Source organism: Zea mays, chromosome 8 (genome assembly GCF_902167145.1).
Source record: "Zea mays cultivar B73 chromosome 8, Zm-B73-REFERENCE-NAM-5.0, whole genome shotgun sequence".
Taxonomy (NCBI): Eukaryota; Viridiplantae; Streptophyta; class Magnoliopsida; order Poales; family Poaceae; genus Zea; species Zea mays.
The window spans coordinates 997,362-1,016,037 of NC_050103.1; the positions used below are offsets into that span (position 1 = coordinate 997,362).

An 18,676-nucleotide genomic window follows, 5' to 3' on the forward strand; every position below is an offset into this window, starting at 1 on the left:
ACTAGAAATCATTTTTATCCTTAATTTTTCGAGTTTTTCAAACGACCTCGTATGACAAAACCACCAAAATAAAAGTTGTAGATCTCTAAAAGTTATGAAACTTTGTAGTTGACAACTTTTTTATTTGAACTCATTTCGGTTCTCAAAAATTGAATCTAAGTATGTCAAATTTAAAATTCAAATTTTGTAAACTACCTCGGATGAAAAAAGTGTCAAAATAAAAGTTGTAGAACTTCAAAAGTTATTTATCTTTGTAGTTGACAACTTTTTATTTAAATTCGTTTAGGGTCTCAAATAAGCAATTTACACTCAAATGGTTGTAATATGTGGAGAAAACAACTACAAACTAGACACAAAGCATGTCATAGACGGAGTGGTAGTGGAGGGTACGCGCGAGGGTGAGGTCGACGGTTCGATTACTAACAACCGCGTAGCGCGCGAAAAATGCCGCGACTTGCGACTTTATTACGTGGAGACGGGCGGGTGGGGTGGGCCTAATAAAAATGTTTTATTACGTCGACCGCCAGTGAAAATCGATTTTCACTGGCGGTCTTCAGTTACCCGCCTGTAAAAATGATGATTTTTACTGGCCCCTAGCACTGGCGGTTACGATAAACGCCACTAAAATGGGTTTACGACCGCCAGTATAGATCTTCTCTGTACTAGTGTAAATTCTAAACTTAAATACCAACAAAAGCCAATAAAATCAACAACATTTAAGCATAAAACATGTCATTTCTTCAGAAATTTAAGCATTCCATCCAATTCTTGATACATATTTTTTTCCAAAATTTAAGCATGTAATAGACTTAGTATAAACTAGATTTTATCCAGAAATTTAAGCATGTCATATAAGTCTTGCAACAACCTTCCTTCAGTTCTATTACATGGTGAGCCCAAACATGGAGAAATGCAACATATATATAGCTCATACCGGCACATGCAGACTCAGAACGCCGTGCAGAACTGTCTCCATATGACCAATATTTCCTGTCCGCAAAGTTTAAATAAGGAATCAAAAGCAGAAATCAACAGATAAAAAAATGGAATTTATGCAGAAAGAAAAACAGCAGGGAACCCATATCAATTAGTAAACATCGGGTCCTCAAAATATGCAAGCGCATGTTGTTGTTGCTGCTACACTTTTCTTGAGTGAGCACAAATGGAGGCTGATTAACAACAGTAACAACAAAGAACTCACCAGCTGCAGGGAACCAAGTACAACTACTCCCAACCATGGGATTCAGTCTCTCTCAAGCAATAAAAATGTAGTACCCCTGTTGCATTCATCCCCATGCATGTGCACTCACTCTCTGCCTGCTTGGAACTAATAACCATATACATACACACTATATACATGACAAGCACATATAGCTTCACACATTTCCCAAGCACCCAAATCGACGCAGGACTAGCAACAAACTAGTACAAGGTATGAAATCATAGATTATACTTACCTTAGAGCTTATCAATCTTCCGTCTTAACCATAGGAGGGCAGTTTCTGGTTCATCAACACTAAAACTGATAAATGTCTCTCTGTTGTTTGGTATGTCGAACACCTCAGCTGCTTTTATCTTCTCATCTGCAGTCACATTCATGGATCTAAGAACAGAAATGCATCTCATGATGGAGAAGTCATTACCTTGAGCAGATTCTTTTCCTTTCGCCATTTGTGTAACCTCATCCTCAACTTGTTTTGATTTCAGATCTAGATATCTCCCAACAAGTCCTTCCAAAGAATCCTTCTTCATCCTCTTTGCTTCCTTATCCTGATTGATTGTTGATGCAGTAGACCTTCTCGTTGCAGTAGACCTCTGTTCAATCCTTCCAATTATAGGATCTTCATCTTGTTCCAATATTGAATCCTCTTCTTGTGGTTGTTGTTGAATAATGCCTTCCTCATCCATTATTGTGGTGTTCACTTGTTCTTCTTCATTTGAAATTGTGTTCCATTCTTGTGGTAGCTGTGTAGATGTTATGTTCCAGGTCCCTTGAGCAATGTGTCCATCATATAGTTCCCCAAGAGCATCAAAGAGAGGGAAAGACTTCTTTTGAAATTTCTTGGCCCTAGGAAATGACTGATAAAACATTGTAAAAAAGTAAGTTCCTAAACTACTTTATGATAAGTTCACAATTATAAAGCTGGAGTCAAAAACTTACTTTTTTGATGTTTTCCCATATTGGTGGATCAGCAACAACCATGCATCGTTTCTCATTCCAGGAAACACCACTTTGCTTTCTAGCCTCTTTCAACATCTTGTAATCCCTTTTCAATTCCCTCTCCTTCTCCTGAATTTGAATCTTGTTGAATGTGACATACTCATGCTTCTTGTTGAATTTAGTAACAATTTTGTTCCAAGCATCTAGACTCCAGCCATTTTGAGCCCTATATGGAGGTACATTGTGCTCAAACAACAAATCAACGAGGCTCTTCTCCAATTCAGAATTTCATGCTGCTCTATGAACACCACCTAAATTTCAAAAAAATACGAGGGACAATTAATCATTTGAAGTTGAAACACAATAAGAATAACATGTACAAGATTTTATATTAAATAACATGTACCTCCACACTTCTTTGATGTAGAAGCTTTAGGAGAAACCTTCTTTTGAGCAGCTTTAGATAACATCAAAATTTTGGGAGAACCTCTTGTGAACATCATATCTATTATAGAGAATCACCAGCAAAAAAGAAACTATGAACATCATTTCTACTTTTATGGCCATAGTAAAAAACACAATAATTCCTTGATCACAAAATATCCATTACAAAATATCCATTACAAAAATGACATTTATTGATTACACAATATCCATTACAGAAATGATTCACTGATTTCTACGTTGCTCATAATCTGCCCACATATGATAAGCTACCATATCTCTTAAGTTATTCCTTTCCATATTCCCTTCATCATTTCCATGGTCACTATTGGGTAGGTAGGTTGACAAAACTTTGTGGGTTGATATTTCCTTGATCATTTTCTAGCCATCTCTCATCACCATTATGTGACCGAATTAAGTTATGGAGGACTGTAGCAGCAATAGGTATTTTTGCTTGATTTTCCGTTTTGTGAAGGGTAGCAACTTTGAGGATTGGAAATCTCTTCTTTATGACACCCAAAGCCCTCTATACATGATTTCTTAAAACAACATGGCGATGGTTCAATAACTCTTTGTGATTTTGAGGCCTTCGATGACCATGGCCAAACTCTTTCAAGTGATATCTAACCCCACAATATGGTGCAATAAAGGAAGTCGTATTGGCATAACCACCATCTACTATGTAGTACTTCCCAGAAGGTACTTCAAACTTTCCTACAACATTGTTCATTGCAGATCTAAGAACCATTGAATCTGTTGCTGATCCTTCCCATCCGACTGACACATAAGTTATGTTAAGGTTAAAATCACACACAACCATCACGTTTTGGCTAAGGGTCCCTTTTCTATTCCTGAATGGTGCGGCTTGATAGTGTGACATTGATACTGGAACATGGGTTCCATCTATTGAACCTATGCAATTCTGCAAAAAAAAGAAACGATCTTCTAAGATCTAATATTGAGGATGTTCTAAGATGGACACATAAGAGTTAAAAGAAGTCACCTTGAAGTATGGATAAAATCGGTTGTCTCCATGAATTTTAGGATGAACTTGATTGGAAGGAGGCTTTAGGAACCACATGCTAAGGCCAGGGATAACAATGTTGAAGAAATGTTTGATGACACGGTGAAATGTATCATTGCTATGACCAAAAAAGACTTGGAGACCTTCAAATGTCGCATTGTGGCTAATCATGTATAGGAAGAAGCCAAGTTTTTCCTCAACTTTGATTCTTGTATCTTTAACCAATCCTTCCATTCTAAGATAGTTGTCCAAGGATTTGAAAATGTAAGGTTCCATTCTAAATGATACCCTGCAGTTCTTGATATGGCCTTCAAGTAGCTCTCGAACCTTTTCCTCCCCGGTCAGCGCTGATGTATGCCTCAATTTCTTTTTACTACGTCCAAGATAGCCCAAGAGATGTAGGGAAGGGGGAATCAAAAGGAAGAGGTCATCATCATCCTCCTCCCTCCTCCTAAGGTGATCTCTATTGCTCATATCCATAGCAAAACTAAAAGTAGCATCAAGAGACATAAGGAAAATTAATTACTAAAGCTAGTTATGCAGTTCATATAATTCAATTTCTTTAGGTTTTGGCTAGTACCTTGAGAAAATGGGTCAGACACCAACACCCAAGATGGGGGAGGCTCGTCCTCGCCTACTCTTACTGGAGAAGGGATAATCTGAAAATAAATAAATTATTGGTTCATATAAGCATCAGTAAGAAATAAATTATGTATGTACAAATATCATAAAGTCTTATAATTTTGAAAGAAACAAGCAAGCAACCTTGATGTTGCAGTACCGTTGGCGTTGGGGGTCAACAGTGATGAACCAAAGATCGACAAGATCTCACGACTCTCAGAACTCACTGGAACAGAGAACATACGAGTTTTGGTGCTACTCAAACGTAACAGCGTTTTCTGAACTCTATTAATACTAGGAAAACAAAACACAGAGACTAAAACACAGAGACTCTAACTGACTGAATGACGCTCACTCTTCTCCGTGTGATTCGCTCAGCTCGAACAACACAATACTGAAATGTATTCTTGATAATGAAGAATACATGCAATACTAAAATTGATTTGTTCACATGTAAACAGATAATAGCACACAATAACTGAATGTATCTGTAGATGCATATCAGGATTCAGTCACAAAGTAGATGCAAACCAGGATTCAATTAGGAAATGTTTATTTCAAAAACTAAAATAACTAAAATTGAGACACGCATATCAGGATTCAGTCACAAAGTAGATGCAAATCAGGATTCAGTCACAATAACTAAAATTGATTTTGTCAAATGTTTATTTGAGACGCGCGTGCTTAGAAAATTCGCAGACACGGAATTGCTAAATAACAAAAGTTATTCCATCTCTTAGCATTGGATAAGAGCAACAATACGCATATACTAAGAGTTATTACATAATTGTAAAGGAAAAATTACCATCATCCATCAGACTTATTCATCAACGGTGACACTGTTAGACGCTGTCATACTTATTCAGAGTTATTACATAAAAATCCTCCCAGGTTGCTGATTCACGTGGACGCTTATTCAGACTTATTCAGGTCGTTGTTAGACGCTCACTCTTCACGGACGAGGAGGCGGCGTGAGTGAGCGTTGTCGAGCAAAGGTTCCGGCGGCGGCGGTGCTGGAGGGGGACAGGGACGAGAGAAGACTCCGAATTCGAGATGGAATAGGAACCTGAGGCAGGCGAGCTCGCAGTGGTATGGATCTGGGAGCCGATGTGTATGTGCAGCAGCTGGACGTAGAAAGATAGAGAGAGGGGCAGAGAGCAAAAGAGAAAGGATCAAACCGGAGAGAAGCTTGCCAGCGGTGTCGACGTTGCCGGCGTCGGAGAGGAAGACTCCTTGCGCCGCCGCCGCCGCTCCCCTCGGTCACGGAGCGGTCACAGCTCCGTGGTTTGTTTCCAGACCCTAGGAGTCATGGCTCGCATCCAGGATCCACTGTAGCAAAAAAAAAATCCAAACCTGTGGGTTTGAATTCCAGTGGGCTTAACCGAATGCGAAAAAATCTAGAATCTCAAAATTTTTCCTGGGCTTGGAATATAGCCTGGATTAGGCTACAATCCAGCCTCATCCCAGTCTGGATGGGCTTAAACGAACGAAGCCTTAGGATGGGATGGGTAATCCATGTGGTCTGCAACGCATACCCATATTCTGACTGCTGTCCAGCAGTCCACCCATACCCATTTCTCCTCTAAGGTCATTCCGGGGGTTGGTGTGAACATTCAAATCACCTTGTCTGAACTCCCCCCAAATTGGTCGTCTTCCCGTCCCGGCCACTATAGGTCCATAGTTGTGTTCACCCCCCCCCCCTCACACAAGGCCGCCGATATGAGCTTCGGCTCGGTGCGGATCCACATGGGTGGTGTGGCTGCCTTCCTTCTCGTGTCGAAGGCGCTACCTCGCCGGTCCATCCACGGATCGTCATCTGAATCCAGTCATGGGTTGCTTCCGGATCCACACCGAGCCGCGAGCAGCTCCAACACCCGATTCGAAGATAAACACCGAGCACCTCCAAGTGAAGCAAGGTAAATGAAATACCTTTCGATTCGTACACTACCGAGAACAGTTCAACCTAAAATATTCTACATTTCTTGTTGTTTAATCCCTGCGACCACATCGGATGCAATTTTTTTTGATCTACGCGGATTGACATGAACCATCTCAGTACATTTGAAGCTCACTACATTGCTTTCGTAGATGTGACTATGGTTTTGGTGCAAAAGGAGGCATTCCCGACAACAAGCTAGGGCCTCTACAAATCATATGCTACTCACTGCAGCTGCTGCTCCTATAGTTCAAGAAGAATTGGAATAGTCTTTGGTCGTCAAGTCATCCATGCGACTGATTTACAGGACATTGAAAGCTCATGGCAGATTATTTCGACCCCAATCCTATTTACAACAACGACGTCTTTTGTTGGCGGTTAGTATTTCCTTTTCTAGCTCTAAGCTTCCTTGTTCATGATTGCATTCTTGTTGTTTACATCATGGTGACTACATTTTGCAGTTTTCAAATGACGAAGCGAATGTTCCTGGAGATGGCGAACACACTAGAGTCGATGAATCCATATTTCAAACACAAAATGAATGCCGCTGGGATGTAGGGCTTCGCAACAGTGTAGAAGGTAACTGTCGCTCTACGAATGCGCGCATATGGAGTCTCTGTGGCCTCATTAGATGATAAATTCTAAATGGCAGAATCCACCATGCTCAAAACTGTCCAAGAATTCACCTGCACCATTGTGCACGCATATGGTGACCGGTACTTGAGAGCACCAAATGAGCACGACATTTCTCGGCTCTTGGTGAAAGCATAACAAAGAGGATTCCCTGGTCATTTGGTGTTGATGTCACGTTATGTCTTTTGTAGGCACGAATTCACTGACATTACACTGTAGTGAGGTGAACAATATTCTTGTTCTTCAGTCAATGACATTTTTGTCAATGTGTTACACAGGGTGTTGTGATTGTTTCGAAGAATTTTTTGTCATTATCACAGCGTGTCATGATTTTTTCAATGACATTGTTTGTCATTGTGCTTCAAAGGGTGTTTCATGATGCTTGATTGCAAAGAAGCAAGACTTCGAATATTTTGCCCAATTTTATGCTCATCCAGTGACGTCCACTAGGTGAAGTACCTGTGCTTGTTGTTGGTAGTGCACTGGTCCTCGTCCACAACTAACGTAGTAGCAGCAGCAAAAACTTTTGTACAACGATGTGCTTGTAGACTCGCTAGCGAAGCAAAGTCGTTTATGGTTTGACAATATATTTTATGACCGGTATATAGTGGAATATTTTCAGTAGCTTTTGGACAATATTTATGTCTACCATTTGTATATAATGGTTGTCTTAGTTATTCTTATTGTTCTATTTGGAAATCTGCCCCACGATGCATGGTTCAGTACATTTTCTTGTTGTTGGTACAACAATTGTATTCGATGACACCTCAAATACTCTATATGGGATTGTGGTCGACTATGAAAGGATGAGTCCCTACTATTGTTGCTGCTACAACAATCATTTGTGCATAACTCATGTAGTTTCACTGTGATTCTGGCCGACCACACCAGTTTAAGGACCTGAACACAACTTTCATTCCATTTGGCAAGAAATTTCATATGAAAATTGAATCATTGTGAACTAGATAAACTTTCACACAACATGCATACTAGAAAAACGGGTTATTCTGCATTTTATTGTAACAACAACTACTCAAAAAACAGTTAAAGATTTTGCACGAACACAATATTGATTCCCGAACATATTCAAACTCAACAAATTTTTATTTAACTAGGACGACACCACAAACAAGACATGGTAAAAACAAATTGGTTGAACTCTGCAACATATCACTCAAACCCAAATTCCTTTGCCTTAGCTTGAATATGCTTCTTCTTCATAGCAAAGTAATCTTGGGAATCATCATCTGGTAGGGTGCACATGTCCATCATCATGAGCTTGTTTGTTTCCTTGTCTGCCTTCAGATTGAGCAACTTCTTCTAGATTTCAACTTTTTCTGCCATCATAGATTTAAAAGCCCTGCCCTCTTTTTTTGGATGCCTCAGCCTGAGCCATGTCGAAGTTCAGTCTATCCATTGACATCTTCTACAAAACTTCCAAACAAGATGTGGATTGAGAAGAACTAGGTGTGTTGTGCTGCTTCTTTGCATTGTCCCATCCCATTGGGTGTTCAGGTAGAGGAGGCATGTTCTCCCCATCCTCATTGTTCTCCAGACATGGGGATCTGGTTTTGTTGGGGTAGAACCTTGCTGCCATCAACCAGGATGTCCACTTGGGCTTGTTTTTTAGAATAAACCAACAATGCATGAATTGGAAACTATTTCCTATTCCACCATCATAAAGGCTAATCACAGTGCATTTGTTTGAATAACACCTACAAACAAAAACAAGTTTTAGAACAAGTTTGTTCATAGTGCATTTGTTTGAATGACATTATGAAATGTAACCAACCTTTTCATCTTCGCTTTGTCCACTTTTGTACCTTCTACAAACTTTGTCGTATAGGGCACACAATTTTCTTGTTTCCCTTTGGATGATTCCCCACCTGTGTTGAAGGGAACACACACTTCGATCTGTAATAGTAGAGGTCTTGTGCTTAGTTAAATACTTGTGGACCCGAGCCCAGTAGCTTCATAACGTTTGATTTTCCCTAGTGATTAGATCCTTGTCCAAATTCAAATAAGCAGAGCACAACAAGGAATTTTCTTCAGTGCTGAATTTTTTACTCTGGATGGCTACCTTCTTGGTTGCCATTCTTTTCTTTTGTCATGGTCCTAGGGAAACTTGTGTAACTTGTTGTGGAATAACCTACAAATATGGTGGTTGGTCAGTACTCACGCAAAGCTTTTGCAATAGTCGTCAGAATATGAATCGAAGCAATTTCTCAAAACAAACCGTGGTAAATTGCATGGAGGTGTCAACTAATCATTGTCGCCATCGAAGTTTATTGGTGGAGTGTTGAGGACACCGTAAAAATGGAGTCATCGCGATCATCAAAGTAGTGGTCCATTGCAAGTCTGAAACAACTGTGAAGTTTGAGTACAATGCAAAAACATAGACACATTTTTTATTCCAACTGACAATATGACACACACATATTTCGCGTAGGGGTAGCATCAAACCTACTACAACATAGGTTGACAAAAAGACTAGCATGGAGCTACTACATTGAAACTAGGAAAACTAGCTAGTTGATGCCTCTAAATTGATCAATGTAATAGTTCATGCCCACTCGTTGCACATTTCAGCAATAGATTTAGGCGAAGTGTTGGAAGCAGTTCCATTTCAACGGCTACTCGTTCATCTTAGCTTGTGATGCCTATGTCAGCAGGGTAGGGCTTGTACTTCTGAACAATGGTGTTGCACTAAATGGAGACCTTGTTGATTCAATCAGCTAATTCAAGGATCTGAGCTAGGAGTTTTGGCACATGGTGGCTCTCACACTTTCCTTAGTAGGATTCGACACTAGTTGGCGAATGGCTACAGCGTGGTCTTCCATCTCCTTGATAGCCCACGTGAGGGTATTGTACGGAGTGTCTGACATGAATCTTGTGCCATACAACTAGCTCAGTTGGAAACTAATTATATGTGAGAAAGGAAATGCATGAAGAGCAAAGGTTGTACTGTGAAACAGGGGTGGTTCTAGGATTTGTGGGCAATGTCAGAAGATTTAAACAATCAAGTACAAAAATTAGATCATTAGATGGGAAATAGAAAGATACCAATATCTTACCATGGAGAGCCAATAGTTTACTTTCAAAACAAAATGACACGACCACAACCCTTCATCGAATATATGGCAAACAATGGTTGTCTTGGTCTCTAGGGTTTTATGTGTATGGATTGAGTAGGTTTTCATAGACCTGACATGTACGTAAAAAGTACAATTAGGCCTCTAAACAAAATCACTAAGCCTCTAAAAAATCACTCCATATGTTCAATCGGGTTGTACCATTTCAGAGGGTGGGAGGGGTGGAAGGGGGATGTTTTCCCCGGATCGAGCAAATGAAACATCACAGATATCACAAACATTTGAAGATAAAATCTTTTCTGATGTGAAGAGAGGATGTGGCAAACCTTGCACGCGAACACATAGTAGTTGGACCGCCTCTCGCTGCCGGATCAGTGCTACTCTCGCCGCTGTTGTAGGGGGCGACGGTTTTCCCCCTGTCGGTGGAACCTCTGTTGCCTTTGCTTAGCCGTGGCGAAGATCGATGGTTGTGATGTTTCTTCACTGTTGCGCCCATCCTAGAGGCCAGACGAACGGGGGGTGGGGCTGTCGCGGCCTCCAGGTCGGTCGTCGTTGCCGGGGATAGGGTTCATGGTGGGGGTGGGGGACAAAAGAGGGGGATGCAAAGGAAGGGGCCGACAGTTACACAATGCTTTCTAGAAAAAAAGTCCACACGCGGCATTTTATCCGCGCGGCCACTCATTTCGAGTAAAATTTGGGTAATCTGCTGGAGGCCTAAACAGTACGTCGTGTTACCCATTTTAGGTATGGGTAACAGTTTGGGTAATCAGGTGGAGAAGGTCTTAGATAGACTAGAAAAGTGCATGTACGTTGTTACGATTTTCATTTATGCTTAAGTATAGAATATAAATACACACATGTGTCTATTATATTGGCTAGGTGAGTGTGAACATGGGGGTTTAAAGCCAACAACCATGGCTAGGTGAGTGTAAACTAGTGCTTTAATATAATAGAGAAGAGAATGGAAGGAAGAAGCATGGGTGGAAACCGTGGAACCAGGTAAATTGGTGCTTTAATATAATAGAGATATAGAACAAAAGAGAAAGGAAGAAGCATGGGTGGAAATGGAAACCATGGAACCAGGTAAACTGGTGTTTTAATATAGTAGAGAAGAGAAGAGAAGGAAGAAGAAGCGTGGGGAATTTCTGTTCTATTCTTTGATGTCGGACCGAGTATAGTTTCCAACACTATATACTCCGAGCCAGGCCAAGATCCAACAACCACATCAATGTTTAATGGCCCAACATCAATACAATGAATTTTGTTATCTTCTCTGCGCTACCAATACTTCTTCTATACCTTTATTGCTCACATGGACGATGTACTCCACCACTCAGTTGCCATCTTTCACCGTCATGACATCGCTCGCTCTGCGCCATCATGGCCCCTCTGTAGATCCAACTGGTCTCTAGATGGATGAAGATGGAAACTGATTCTTGAGGATGCAATAATTCTTCCATGATGACATCTCTAGTGGCAATCCCACTCACTTGATCAACATTTGTGTCAATGTTGTGACTCCCTTGCAAACCAGTCAGCGATCCAGTATGTGCTCAGGAACTGGAGGAGTGTATTCAGAGAAAGTTGTAGGTGGAATATCATAGAACACCGGTGTATGATCCAGAATGTGTAACTTTAATTGTGACATAAGACAAACCAGATGAACAGCAATTGTTCCTAGTAACAAAGGTATGTAGGCAGTCGAAACATTTAATGATTCTAAACGGTCCAAAGTACCTAAATAACAATTTGGCATAGGGTCTGTGGGCAATGGAAGATTGTCCAAATGGATGTAGTTTCAAATATACTAGATCTCCAATATGAAATTGCCGAAATGTTATATTATTATCAACATAAAACATCACGTTGTGAGCTCATGCCAAGTTGGATTTAATGACAACCAAAAAGTCCTATCTTTGTTGTAATGTGAGCACAACCCCCGAACTAGCGTCATGATTGTTTCCAAGCAACACTCCTAAATTTGGATCAACCCCATATAAGGCCTTAAATGAGTGCATTTCAATGAGGAACGGTAACAAGTATTGTACCATAACTCAGCTGAGTCGTTCCACTTAGCCCACTATGTTGGAGTGTGGTGTACATCACATCGCAAGACATCTCCAAACATTGGTTGGTATGCTCTGTTTGACCATCAGACTGGGGATGGTATGCTGAACTAAGATGCAACTTGGTTCCTATCAACTTGAACAACTCCTACCAAAATGTGCTAGTAAAAACCTTGTCTCACTACCAGAATTCGGCTCGTTGCCGAGTGCCAAATAATTTGTCGAGCTTCTTTGCCGAGTGTTTTTTTTCTTTAACACTAGGCAAAGACAATTTAAAAATCATATTTTGAAGCAGTAAATTAATTCAAATGAAAACGTTTTGAGCTACAAAGTTGTGTAACTCATCAAGATGTATAATTTATATTTTGATCATTTCTCCATATGCCAAAATAAAAGTAAATTTGTTCATAAAACCTATATCTATCTCGTAGTTTATGAAACTACAAGAGAGATGTATAAGATTTGTGAATAATGTTAGAACCATCATGTGGGATGAACAAATGACCAAACAACCAAAATAAACTTTGTAGATCTTAGAAGTTATAGAATTTTGTAGTTGGCAACTTTTTCATTTGAAGTCATCTTGTTAACTAAACTACGTCTGAATTTAAAATATTTAAAAATTAAACTTTGAAAATGACATCGAATGGAAAAACCACCAACATGAAAGTTGTAGGTCTTGAAAAGTTATGAAACTTCGTAGTTGACAATGATTTGGTTTGAAATCATCTTGTCATGCAAAACTATGTTTGAATTTTAAAGTTGAATTTTTCAAACTACCTCGGATGGAAAAACAACCAAAATAAAAGTTATAGGTCTTGAAATTTAATGAAACTTTGTAATTGACGATGTTTTGATTTGAAATCATCTTATCATAGAAAAGTTCATGTGAAGTTTTCAAATTTGAAATTCAAATTTTGTAAACAGCCTCGGATGTAGAAACTATCAAAATAGAAGTTGTAGATCTTAAAAAGTTATGCAACTTTATAGTTGACAACACTTTCAATTGAATTCATTTAGTGCCTCAAATAATCAAATTACTCTCGGTTTGTTATAATACATGAGGAATGAATACGTAATACACACACAATTGATGTAGTAGAGGAGGTTATACGCGAGAGAGAGGTTCTGAGTTTGAATCTCACCATTCACCAAACACGTAGATTTGATTCAAAAAATAGTGAAAATGATAGGGTAATGGGGTAGGGAGTTGTTCCTCTAAATTCACAAAACACGTAGATTTGATTCAAAAAATGGTGAAAAATGATAGGGCGATGGGTAGGGAGTTGTTCCTCTAATTTTAAAAAAATGTTTTTTGTTGTTTTTTGGGTTTTTTGTGATTCTTAATTTGTCGAGTGTTTTTCGACAGTCGGCAAAGTCTTTGTCGTGTGTCCGAGAAAAGCACTCAGCAAAGAACCCTTTGCCGATAAAATGTTTGCCGAGTGTAAAATGACCTTTGCCGAGTGTTTGGGACACTCTGCAAAGAAGGCAAGTCCAGTAGTATCTCTAGCTAAAACTATGAACCTTGGTATGTTAAGATCATATTTATGCTTTTTCTATCATACTAGCCCCCGATTATTTCGGCCATTGGATACGGCCGAGACGTTCGAGCCATCAAGTTGCATGAACTATGCATTTATTGATAAAATAATGCTGAAAATTTCAAAGATAAATATTAAGATGAATTTGTCTAAGAACTAAAGTGTCTATGATTCATCTAATATTATAAGAATGGATGAATTATTTGGTTGGGAAGGAAGGGTTACTGGCCGAGTTAACGGTCACTTGATGTGATCTATGGTTGATGAGTCTCTTAAGGATATGATAGTCTTTTGTATTGTGATGTCTCCCCTTGTGATATGCATAGAGAACTTCCAGGAATTCTTGGGGTGTGAGTCATCACCGTGACACTGTATTTTTTTAATAGAATCCTGAAACTCGTCCTTCCTCTTCATGGCGTGTAGGGATTCTTCCTAAATCTTAACCCTGATTACATTATTGTTGTTTCCTGAGACGGATATCATCGACAACATCATGTCTTTCATCTATTTGAAACATGACCGCCACAGATGTTGGGAGTTCTGGCTAACTTCAAATACATGCTACAGTTTGACAAGTTTTTCATGAAGATTCTTATTATGATTTTTTCTAGGATATCTCTGAACCCTAAACCCTATATATAGGGCCAAATAGGTCATCATGTTATTCAACTGAGCTAGATTATCTCTGATATGTGGGATGTTTTGAGAAAACAACAGTATGAGTCGATTGACCAAATGTTTGGACTCAATGATATTCTGAGTTGGTGTTGCATCGATGATCTGCCATGGAAATTAATCATTCTAATGAGTTTCGAGATGTATGGCTCATGGATCCGAGACCCACCCATTTGTTCCTACAAAGAGACCCATAGGCCAAGTTGTCCAAAATCTATCCTAGTGTTGTAATTGATTCACTCTAGTATGAAGTTGGCTAGTCTCTTGCCATTGGCTCTATTTAGGATAGGTTTATGTGTGATGTGGCGGAGTATCTCCTCTACCTTGGCTTTAACGTTGCTTCTTTTTTCTGGCACTTCCAGGATGGGGCATGTTTCCCGCTACTGACTGCTAACAACTCGTCTGGGGTTATGCTCTCCTTACAAATGTAGGATTGCCATATTGGGTTGAAGTTTGCCTCCTTCTAGCTTTTCACTTGGTTCTGGGATTTTGCTACGGTGTCAAAAGGGTCAAGTCGTAATCAAAACTTACATTGAAGCTGATGTTGGTCACCCATTTTTGGTTCATGAGAAAGCACCAAAAAAACAAGGCAATACAAGTTGTTAGGTCACAAGATTCTCTCTTCAATTAACTCTTCTTCGAAAGTTCATTTAAGAGAGAAGATAGAAAATATATCAATAGAGACAATATATAACCATTGGAAGGTAAAATGGATTACTCATCTGAATATGTTAGCACTTTGTTTCGTTGTTTACAATACATCAAATGATTACAAATATACCTTTGGCCTTACAATTAGAAACACGAAGATGGGAGAAATACACAGCTTCATAGTCAGAGCAGTTCGAATCATTTTGATAAAAAAGTGTCCTTTTGCATGTCACTATTCCTCTATTTATAGTCGTGGGGTACAACTTTGTATGAATTTACAAACATGTCCTCAAACCCTATACATGTCGACTACAAACATTATGAGGGTAATATTTTACTTTTTCATCCACATATCTTGCTGATCAAGCCTTCTGCATTTTTTACCTTCTTCTCTGCTTCGTAAGTCGTCACACATCACCTGAAGCTTCCTCCTTCGGCTTCGGCTGGCTCAATGCATCCACAGACTTGAATCCTCTTGACTTCGTCCCTTTTATCAGCTTTGGTTCGAGGACGAACATAAACACGTTTACCTGAAGCTTGCTCTCTTGACAAAGCTTATATTTCAGAGACCTTTGACGATGAAGGCTCTCCCCCAATAGTAGCCCTTCATATAATAAGGTCGTTTTCGTAACGAGCTCAGGTCGCGAAACGTATCAGTGAGGCCTTGTGATGAAGTTCCAAAAACACCTTCCTAGGGCTCATTATTGAAAATGAAAAAATAAGTACTTCGGTATAGATAAATGTAAATTTACGGTCCACCAAACAATGATAAGGTGAGACTGCGGCTTCCCATGTTCTGTGCCCGGTTCTTGTTCACTTAAAAATAAACCTCTATTGCAAATGCACTATTTTCAGAGGCGGTTTTTTAAGTGAACCGCTAGTACAAACACATTTGCATTGGTTGTTTCTTACGAAAACCGCCTTTGATGGTTGTAGTATAAAAACCTCTAGTGCAAATGCGCTATTTAGTTTTTTAATGAATGGTGCATGTGTTTGTATGGAGAGAGAGAGAGGAAGATAGGTTTGGTAATGAGGATTTTTTTTATTAGTTGCTAAAAAGGTTGGTATATGTTTCTCTTGTTGATTTCTGTTCATTCTTGCTCAATTTTAGCCACTTTTTAGATCTAGGGTTTCACCATGTGTTAGAGAGAAGAGTAGCTAGGTTTTTGTCTCTATATCCTTAAATAAAGTTGCTTAAGATGATTAGATATTGTCTCTACTCTCTCCCTTTTTATGTTTAGTTCTTAATTTATTATCCAAGCTATATTTAGTTGTTTAATGAATGGTGTATGTGTTTGTATGGAAAGAGAGGAAGTGTATGTTTGATAATTAAGATTTTTTGTTTATTAGTTGCTAAAAAAGGTTGGTTTATGTTTTCTTGCCAATTCTTGTTCATTATTGCTCAATTCTCTTAACACAACCGCTAGTGGAAATATGTTTCCAATGACGGTTCTAAAATAACCGCCAGCGAAGATCGTTTTCCACTGGGGGTTCCGAAAAAAAACAACAGTAAAAATGAGTTACAACTGCCTCTATATAGAGCTTCTTTATACTAGTGTGTTAATTTACCTTTTGATCCCTTCTTTGAATCCAGTCTTGAATTTGATGTACACTAGCCCACGCTTGCCAAACGCAAGCTTTGCTTGTCAGTAACTTCTGGTTATTAAACAAATGGTGCCTAATTACACGGCCCGCCTGATGAATGGCCAGTCAAAAAGAGCTAGCTGCTAGCCCAGGGATCATCACTACCGCGATAAATCAATCATACAAAGCTGCTGCCTAACCTCATTTAAAGCGTATCTCCTTTTGTACTACCAAACCCTAATGGCGATCGAGTAGACTAACGGATCTCGAAAGAAATCTAGCCGCACGCGTGCTGTGGGTGGGCATGGGGTCCAGTCTCCTAATCTCCTATAAATACACGAGGTGAGGCCTTATCCCCATAACGCTAACCAGCAGCGAAATCCTGGTGTAGCTAGACTTGCTGAAGGGTGACAGAGCGAGGTCGTATATATAGTGTGGTGCGGTGTCGATGGGGAGAGGTAAGAGCTCCTTTTTTGCATCTCTGTTCGGCTGCAAGAAGCAGGTCTCCGCCGGCGGGAGGCAGGAGGAATCGGCGGCGGCGAGGCCACCTTTGACGCATCGGGCCTATCAAGGGTGCGGCGGAGCGATGACGACGATCGACGACTACTACGGTCAGAACTGGTATGCCGATCGCGACATCAACCGGAGGGCCTCTGATTACATCGAGAGGGTGCACCGCGTAATACTGGCTAGCGAACAGGGCGAATAGGCTAGCTGGCGTGCCGCGTGCGTGTAGACTGTAGACGCATGCTCGCGCATGCATGAATAAGTTATAAAAAGTGTAGTGTCACAACTACTGAACTACTAGTGTGGTTGTCCTGTCGATTAAAGATTTGGTTTTGTTGTTGTGATTATTATGTTTGTTATTTATGTGTGTAGCAAGTACTGTATCCGGTGCGTGTATGACGCTAATAAATTGATAACGCCACTTCTAAAAGTCGAAAGTCGAGCACCAATTCTTAATGCATGTGCTGAGTATAAATATACATGACAGTAAAATTACACATCTCCAACAACCTCCTTATGTCGGACGGCTTCCTACAAGGCCGTCGGATATACGCTTACGTTCGACGGCCACCGGTGGCCGTCGGACATAAGTACATATATCTGATGGCTTGTCTGACAGCTGTCGGACATAAGCTTATGTCCGACAGCTGTCAGTTATTAATTCCTAATTAATGATATACTCGAGTACAAGTTTTTCAGAGATAAACAACTCAAAGTGGTGTTCTTCGATTGTGATTGGTTTACTAAAAGTAATTAAAACAAATTGTATAAAATTAAAAAGAAATTTGAAGTTTGAACACTAACATGTGGACCTAGATGTTAGTGACTTAACCAACTAGACTAGATTTACATTGTATTGTGACTGTTTTTATTTATTTACTCACAAGGGCCCATCTAAGAGCCTATTCAATAAGCGAAACCTATTCTACATCTCCACTAAGACTGACCGCAGCGGTCGACCCTACCGCTCCCCCTCCCCTTCCAGCTAGGCTATAGGGGGCACCCTATGGCTGCAGCGGTGCCCCCTTCAGCGCCCCCTACGTGTCGGTCCTCTTCTCTCCCCCCCCAGATCTAGTGTGTCACTGTTCATCACCCTAAACACTGTGCTGTGGGTCCACGAGTAATTGTTAGTAGATAAAAAATTGATAGTTGGTATAGAAAATGATATTTTATAGTTGTAGTGGGGTATAGGGGGAGTATTTAGGGGGAACCGCTGCGGGAGATGAAAAAATAGGGGAGAAAATAGAGGGGAAAAGTGATATAGGGGGAAAAATTTAGGGGTAACGGTTGCGGATAGCCTAAGCCTCAGTACGCACCCGCCGTCACACCTTAGGCATTAGAGCCCATCATGATCATCCATGGGCCATCACACAGTTGTGTAGCCTGTTTGCTAGTCTCTTTGCCGAGAACACTAGGAGACACTTGACAAAGAAGCCTCCATTGCCGAGTGTAAGGCCCAAAATTTGTATAAGGAAAAAAACATAATAAATATATGAAGAAATAAAATAGCAAAATTCAGATATCCCAAATTATACTGGAGTATTGAGAATTGGGATTTAATCCAAAGGTACAATTTTAGAATTTAAGAAAAGAGAAGGAAATATCAAACAAATGAGGTAAAATAAAATATATAAATAAGAATATATTTTTTTACACTAATACTTGAATCTGGTACATTTTGATCCATGGTGTGACTCATAACAAAAATTCAAATTTAGATTTGAAAATCAAGAGAATGAAA

General features: G+C 39.8%; 2 protein-coding genes across 2 annotated transcripts; both read right to left on the reverse strand.

Annotated features, from left to right (window-relative positions):
- Window positions 1-763: 763 nt before the first annotated feature.
- On the reverse strand, window positions 764-5,582 carry LOC114711032 (uncharacterized). The gene is made up of 6 exons (NM_001369847.1): window positions 5,429-5,582; window positions 4,210-4,288; window positions 2,568-2,666; window positions 2,162-2,472; window positions 1,458-2,079; window positions 764-994 (listed from the first exon to the last, which is right to left on the reverse strand). The coding sequence occupies exons 4-5, from the start codon at window positions 2,255-2,257 to the stop codon at window positions 1,459-1,461; spliced, it is 717 nt and encodes a 238-aa protein (NP_001356776.1). The 5' UTR covers window positions 2,258-2,472; window positions 2,568-2,666; window positions 4,210-4,288; window positions 5,429-5,582; the 3' UTR covers window positions 764-994; window position 1,458.
- On the reverse strand, window positions 2,735-5,531 carry LOC103634642 (uncharacterized). Its single transcript, NM_001301595.1, has 3 exons — window positions 5,429-5,531; window positions 3,609-4,288; window positions 2,735-3,527 (listed from the first exon to the last, which is right to left on the reverse strand). The coding sequence occupies exons 2-3, from the start codon at window positions 4,137-4,139 to the stop codon at window positions 3,132-3,134; spliced, it is 927 nt and encodes a 308-aa protein (NP_001288524.1). The 5' UTR covers window positions 4,140-4,288; window positions 5,429-5,531; the 3' UTR covers window positions 2,735-3,131.
- Window positions 5,583-18,676: the final 13,094 nt, after the last annotated feature.

Excerpts from the sequence above, each read along its gene's own strand:
- LOC114711032 (NM_001369847.1), bottom strand. The coding sequence starts at position 2,257 with ATGTTGAAAGAGGCTAGAAAGCAAAGTGGTGTTTCCTGGAATGAGAAA. Across the intron at positions 2,080-2,161 it reads TATGGGAAAACATCAAAAAA|TCATTTCCTAGGGCCAAGAA; the intron begins GTAAGTTTTTGA and ends ATGTTTTATCAG.
- LOC103634642 (NM_001301595.1), bottom strand. The coding sequence starts at position 4,139 with ATGTCTCTTGATGCTACTTTTAGTTTTGCTATGGATATGAGCAATAGA. Across the intron at positions 3,528-3,608 it reads GATTTTATCCATACTTCAAG|AATTGCATAGGTTCAATAGA; the intron begins GTGACTTCTTTT and ends TTTTTTTTGCAG.